At 39.2% G+C, this 7,622-nt stretch overlaps 1 protein-coding gene across 1 annotated transcript; it reads left to right on the top strand.

The window, feature by feature from the left end:
* Positions 1–5,848: 5,848 nt before the first annotated feature.
* Positions 5,849–7,295, top strand: LOC130113603 (lysozyme C II-like). Its single transcript, XM_056281149.1, has 4 exons — positions 5,849–6,006; positions 6,533–6,694; positions 6,967–7,045; positions 7,190–7,295. The coding sequence occupies exons 1-4, from the start codon at positions 5,880–5,882 to the stop codon at positions 7,254–7,256; spliced, it is 435 nt and encodes a 144-aa protein (XP_056137124.1). The 5' UTR covers positions 5,849–5,879; the 3' UTR covers positions 7,257–7,295.
* The last annotated feature ends 327 nt before the right edge of the window (positions 7,296–7,622 follow it).

Here is a 7,622-nt window from a genome sequence, read left to right as displayed (position 1 = left end):
TTAATTTCTTTTTTTGTTTTTAGGGTGCACTGAGCAAAGATATGATGTAATAGTTTTATTGAATTCCAGTTCCAGAGAGTATAAAGAAGAACAAATAAAATCCATCCTTAAAGAAAGCCTTTCTGTCTTGATGTATTCTCCTTAGTTGACTTTTGATTGCTGTTCACATAACCTAGTTTGGTCTTTAAGATGGATACATGAAGATGACAATTGAGGCCAGCCAGTATTTTTAGTTTTCGTTCCAATTTTACACCCATACCTTAAAAAAAAAAAAAAAAAAAAACTGATTTTCTCCTTTTTTTCTGCAACTCTCCTGACAAATGATGTCAGGTCTGCCATCCGCTGTGCAAAAGCTTGTGGTTCCTAATGGCATCGGGGCATGGTAAGACGTTTTTGGAAAAACAAAACCTGTGAGGTTTTCACTTTATGCCGAATAAAAAATAATGGATTACATTGCTATCATTCCTCCATGTTGAATTACTTAAATAAGATACGTTAGCATATTTTTTGTTTTTTAGGGTGGCTTGGCATCGTCGTTGTCAGAATCAGGACCTGAGATCCTATCTTGCTGGATGTTCACTTTAACTCTCTGGAACAGGAATTCAATAAAACTATTCTGTCCTATCTTTGTTCAGTGTCGAATTTAATTGCAAAATCATGTAAATGATGCTGACTTTACATTTCAATGAATGGTGAACATCTAATGCATCCATCCACCTGTAAGATAAATTAATTACAATTACTTGTAACTCTTTCTATGTTCTTCATTTTGCATGTATTGGGATAAAAGAGTAACATTGCATTAGATCATTTGACCTTTGCATCCATGTAGCTCTATTTGAGATTTGATAAGCATTTATTTGTCTAACAATGTAATCAGTCACAGTTTACTTAAAAGTAAATAGAAGCGGTATAAAAAAGCACGATAAAATATTCAGTTTGCAAGTTACATTCCAAACACATTAAAATCTGATACACAAGTAATATAAATAAAGGCATAAATACGGAGGGCCCATGGACTTTTAGAATTTAATTTTGCAAGTTACATTCCTAACACATTAAAATCTGATACACATGTAATGTAGGGTGGCGCAGTGGTTAACATGGTCGCCTCACAGCAAGAAGGTCCTGGGTTCGAGCCCCGGGGTAGCCCAACCTTGGGGGTCATCGCGGGTTGTCCTCTTCGTGCAGTTTGCATGTTCTCACCATGTCTGTGTGGGTTTCCACCAGGCAGAGGGGAACCCTCAGGGCCTTCAAGGTATTGAGTGACTACCCAAGAAAAAATATTGAAAGAGTTTTTGTACTACTAATAAATATTTTTTAATTATCTTTATTCACTGAAATAGTAATAATTTCTAGATCATTGTTATAAACTTGGACTAACGTGTCTTGGCAAACAGTGGGTTAATATAATGGAACGGGAAATGGACCAATTACAAATTCTCTTCTGACGGTATTTGGGTGAATCCGCGGCTTCCCCGTGCCTGGACCTTCAGTAGCTGTAACCAAATGCCTGTGTCAATGTGGACATGTATTTGATTTTGACAGCTGTCTTAGCCAATCATATTTTGTTGAGTTTTGGGTGGGACAATATCCCAACATCTTCCGGGTATTTGCGAATTTGATAAGCAACCCACAAAGGTAGTCAGTGAGTGAGCAAGGGGAAAAAAGATGACAAAACGACAACGAAAGATTTAGAGAGCAGAAATGAGGGAGCGAAATGGCGTGAGTTAGTGAAAAAGATCATGTGGCTGAATTAACAGAAATTCCATTTTCTAGATTGCCTTTTCAGGTAAAACTACAAATAATCCAGAAAGGTCGACCATCACCTGCCTTGCCAGGATTGGTGCAAGATACCAAGAGCTACCAGAGGCATTTTCAAACTAGCACCTACAGTCGCTATCCATGGCTAATGGGCAGCCTGCGCACAAACATGCTGTAACTGCTGGGATTGCTTGCTTTTCAATCCCGACAAGGGGCCCTGGTCCAGCACGGGATTTAATAATTTTAGTTGCTTAATCAAAGCAGCTCTGAAACATCAGTCCACCCCCAGACACCTGCGTGCCACAGTTTCTCTGAAAACATTTTGGAAATACATGTATTGACCTGCAGCTGAGTAGCAACAGCGGAGAGAGACCATTGCACACAACCAGAAGGTGAGTATGCGCAGAAATAGGTCACCAGACTAACTTTTTGAGTTTGTCGCACCAGTATATGATTTGACAATCAAACCAAAACAGTTTCAGTCAGACAGCGAAAAACAATAATATATATATATATAAATATATATATATATATATATATATACACTACCGTTCAAAAGTTTGGGATCACCCAAACAATTTTGTGTTTTCCATGAAAAGTCACACTTATTCACCACCATATGTTGTGAAATGAATAGAAAATAGAGTCAAGACATTGACAAGGTTAGAAATAATGATTTGTATTTGAAATAAGATTTTTTTTACATCAAACTTTGCTTTCGTCAAAGAATCCTCCATTTGCAGCGATTACAGCATTGCAGACCTTTGGCATTCTAGCTGTTAATTTGTTGAGGTAATCTGGAGAAATTGCACCCCACGCTTCCAGAAGCAGCTCCCACAAGTTGGATTGGTTGGATGGGCACTTCTTTGAGCAGATTGAGTTTCTGGAGCATCGCATTTGTGGGGTCAATTAAACGCTCAAAATGGCCAGAAAAAGAGAACTTTCATCTGAAACTCGACAGTCTATTCTTGTTCTTAGAAATGAAGGCTATTCCATGCGAGAAATTGCTAAGAAATTGAAGATTTCCTACACCGGTGTGTACTACTCCCTTCAGAGGACAGCACAAACAGGCTCTAACCAGAGTAGAAAAAGAAGTGGGAGGCCGCGTTGCACAACTGAGCAAGAAGATAAGTACATTAGAGTCTCTAGTTTGAGAAACAGACGCCTCACAGGTCCCCAACTGGCATCTTCATTAAATAGTACCTGTTAGAGCCTGTTTGTGCTGTCCTCTGAAGGGAGTAGTACACACCGGTGTAGGAAATCTTCAATTTCTTAGCAATTTCTCGCATGGAATAGCCTTCATTTCTAAGAACAAGAATAGACTGTCGAGTTTCAGATGAAAGTTCTCTTTTTCTGGCCATTTTGAGCGTTTAATTGACCCCACAAATGTGATGCTCCAGAAACTCAATCTGCTCAAAGAAGTGCCCATCCAACCAATCCAACTTGTGGGAGCTGCTTCTGGAAGCGTGGGGTGCAATTTCTCCAGATTACCTCAACAAATTAACAGCTAGAATGCCAAAGGTCTGCAATGCTGTAATTGCTGCAAATGGAGGATTCTTTGACGAAAGCAAAGTTTGATGTAAAAAAAATCTTATTTCAAATACAAATCATTATTTCTAACCTTGTCAATGTCTTGACTCTATTTTCTATTCATTTCACAACATATGGTGGTGAATAAGTGTGACTTTTCATGGAAAACACGAAATTGTTTGGGTGATCCCAAACTTTTGAACGGTAGTGTATATATATATATATATATTTTATTTAAAAAAAAAATTTTTTTACTCAACGTCCGTTAATTGTGTAGTTGCACTACCTTTTTTGGGGGGGGGGTTGGAAAATCACTCGCACCTTGAAAAAAACATGGTCGCAAAATGTCTGGTGTCAGGAACTCACCACAGAAGTCACTTGTGTCACGTTACGTCACTGACAGTGGTGTGAAGGAGAGCTTTTTCAGATTTGAGGATGTCACTGCAGACAAGTTGGTGGAGGCTGTTGCAGTTCGCATTCTTGCCTTTCTTAACGAGGTCAGATGCACTTCAAAAGTAGTTGCTCAGTGTTATTATGGAGCTGTGGTGATGGCCTTTGGTCTAAATGGAGTTCAGGCCAAGGTAAAGGAAGCAATGCCACAGGCATGTTCGTTCACTGTTATGCGTACACACTGAATCTGGTCATGTCTCAAGGTGCTGCAAAGATCAGGGAATGCAAAATCTTTTTTACCCATCTCAGTGGCCTGGCAGCGTTTTTCTCAAGATCACCTAAACGCACAAAATTATTGGATGACATATGCCAGCGCTGACTACCCAGAGTTGCCCCAACACAGTGGACGTATTCACCTCGCTTGGTCAACACAGTGTACAAGAGGAGAGAAGAGTTACGCGAGGTGTTTGAGCACATTGTAGATCATCACGAGGACTTTGATGCTGACAGCATTTGCTGTGCAAATGAGTATGTCAACCGTATGTCCGGCTGCGAGTTCCATTTCCTTCAACTCCATCCATGCATACTTGGATGTACTGTTTGACATTCTGCAGACTAAATTGTTGGACATGCTGTTTTGTCTGAAGAGGATTAGTGACTTTTGCGACACCATTGAGAGGGAGAAGGTGAGCTTCCATGTCATCTATGAGGAAACAGTTGAAAGACTGGCGTACCCAAAAGGTGGCAGGCTGGAGCGCACTATGACGTGTGCACTCATTACCGACAGCTACACAGTGGGATAATGGACAACCTGCACACACAGTTGAGAGGCAGGTTCAAAGACCACGAGAGACTCTTGTTTCTTGCACTACTAGACCCATGGCAGTTTACTGCATTTAGGCAGAGCTTCCTCAACACGGCTCTCAGCAGTCTGGAGGGAAGTTATGGGTGCCACTTCGAAGCCTGAGCTGTGTGTAATGTACGCTATGTCTGATTATGAAGGACGGAGCCCTTTTGAGCTCCTCCACTTTCTCCAGCAAAAGGGACTAATCAAAAGTATACCCCAACTCCATCTTCTCACTTGCCTGGTCTCAACCATCCCTGTGTCCACAGCTTCTGTGGAGAGAACATTCTCAGCACTGAAAAGGATAAAATGTACACAAGCATTGGACAGGCTCATCTGTCAGCGTTGGCTTTAAATCTCAGTTGAGAAAGAACTTCTTATGGAATTGAAGTCAAAGGACAAACTGAACAACCCAGCAATTGCACACTGTTAAACAGGATTGCAGGATGGACTTTGTTTTCAGGTGATCTTCATTTGGCGAGTACGCAGCTTTTTTCAATAATTGGCTGGTTTTCTCTATTTTTATTCGATGTCAAAGTTATGCAACTTTTGCTGATGTCTGCTGTTCTGGCATTTGTAAATTATTTTAGTGTGTTTGTAAACGACTGACCAGAGGGGTAAGCTAGAAGCTGGATTATAACACTTTCCGGACACACCTTTGTGTGTTGTTAAGCCAATTAGGGCAAAGAAACCTTTAATATGCTGAACATCCATGCGACAGGGCTCAGGCTATTATTTTTATTGCTATGTTTGATTTTGTTATTGACACGTGGTCCTACTAAAGGCCCAGGGGCACAGTTTGCCACACAGTTTGTCAATAGTACTGTCAATGATGGTTCTTTGGCACATCCAACAGACTCATTATTAATTCTATTAGGTGCAGTTGTGTTTATCCTGCTATGCTAACATCACATAGTATCAAGACCAGTCTGTCATTTTTTTTTAAACCTTTAGATGATTTTAACATGAAGATGACAGCAAACTCACTAAAATGGTCTAGGGGTTAGTCGCAAATTAAAGTTGCTTTCAATACAACACACAAATTGGCTTAAAATCAAAGCTGAGCTCTATTTTTTCTTTTTGTAAACATGTTTTTCATAAACCATCCATCATGGCAGTTCATAGGTCCCCAAACAGCACTGATATTGCAAAAAGAAAATTCCCCATGCACAATAACCTTGACTTCTATCACATGAGCAAGGAATTTACCTGTTTAGGTAATCTACTGAAACATGTTTGTTTAAACTGGCTGCCAGTAAAAACCCTCACCAATCAACTCTCACTTTGTGTGCCCTATAAAAAGAGAACCAGCAGAGATGTGAAGAGACTTTAGCTTAACCACAAATACAGCATGAGAGGGATCCTGTTTCTTCTCTTTGTGGCCGTGGCCACCGCTACGGTGTATGATCGATGTGACTGGGCCAGGGTGCTGAAGAATAATAGGATGGATGGATATGCCGGCATCAGCCTGGCAAACTGTGAGTAAAAGATGGTTGATGATGTGTCAAATTATCACATATTCATATAAATAATTATACATTCACACTCTAATTTGCTATTGTATATGAAATGAGCTACACAAATAAATTTACCTTGCCTTTCTCAATGTGGACTGCAGTGTAACATCTTTTTTGATCCATTTTATTTTCAAAATGTTTAGTGTAGTCTACACTGACACATACCATTTAAACTGTTGACTAGGCTTTGTTATTTAACTTTTATATGCAAAATGGGAAGGGATGTTTTTTTTATATCTATACTTCAACATGGAAAATTGTTGAATTTGGGAAATAATTAATAGCTGAGATGATGGTAAAAGAACAAAACACAAAAGTGAATAACTGGGGGGAAAAAAAAAAACTTGCACAACTAGATTTGCAGGCCCGGTCACAGCGGTGGAGCTTTCTCTGGTAGCAAAATTGTTCAAACCCAAATCAGTGCTGGATTTTAATGGTTTCTTTATCGATTCTTTCAACTCTTACTATTGTGATGCTATTTTCTCAGGGGTGTGCCTCACAAAGTGGGAATCGGACTACAACACTGCGGCAATCAACCGCAATAGCGACGGCTCCACAGACTACGGCATTTTTCAGATTAACAGCCGGTACTGGTGTGAGGATGACCGAACACCGAGAAGCAAGAACGCCTGTAAAATCCCATGTAGTGGTGAGTAATATGCAATAGTAATATGGGGATGAGGATGGGACCTAGTTTTGGGTATAAATAATAAAAAATAAAATCCATCATTAAAGAAAGCCTTTGTGTCTTGATGTATTTTCCTTAGTTGACTTTTGATTGCTGTTCATATAACCTAGTTTGGTCTTAAAGATGGATGCATGAAGATGACAATTGAAGCCAGTCAGTATTTTTAGTTTTCGTTCCAATTTTACACCCGTACCTTAGAAAAAAAAACTCTGATTTTCCCTTTCTTTCTGCAGCTCTCCTTACAAATGATGTCAGCGCTGCCATCCGCTGTGCAAAGCGTGTGGTTCAGGATCCTAATGGCATCAGGGCATGGTAAGATGTTTTTGGAAAAACAAAACCTGTGAAGTTTTCATTTTATGCAGAATAAAAAGTAATGGATTACATTGCTATCATTCCTCCATGCTGAATTACTTAAATAAGATACGGTGTTATATTTTTTTTATTTTTTTTTTTTAGGGTGGCTTGGCGTAATCATTGTCAGAATCAGGACCTGAGATCCTATCTTGCTGGATGTTCACTTTAACTCTCTGGAACAGAAATTCAATAAAACTATTCTGTCCTATCTTTGTTCAGTGTCAAATTTAATTGCAAAAACATGTAAATGATGCCGACTTTACATTTCAATGAATGGTGAACATCTAATGCAACCACCTGTAAGATAAATTACTTAAAATTAGTTGTAACTCTTTTTACGTTCTTCATTTTGCATGTATTGGGATAAAAGAGTAACATTGCATTAGATCATTTGAGCTTTGCATCCATGTAGCGCTATTTGAGATTTGGTAAGCGTTTATTGGTCTAACAATGTAATCAGTCACAGTTTACTTAAAAGTAAATAGAAGCGGTATCAAAAAGCACGATAAAATATTCAGTTTGCAAGTTACATTCC

This window comes from Lampris incognitus, chromosome 6, assembly GCF_029633865.1.
Source record: "Lampris incognitus isolate fLamInc1 chromosome 6, fLamInc1.hap2, whole genome shotgun sequence".
Taxonomy (NCBI): Eukaryota; Metazoa; Chordata; class Actinopteri; order Lampriformes; family Lampridae; genus Lampris; species Lampris incognitus.
Note: the sequence above shows the minus strand (reverse complement) of the source record. Positions and strands in the feature narration are given on the sequence as shown.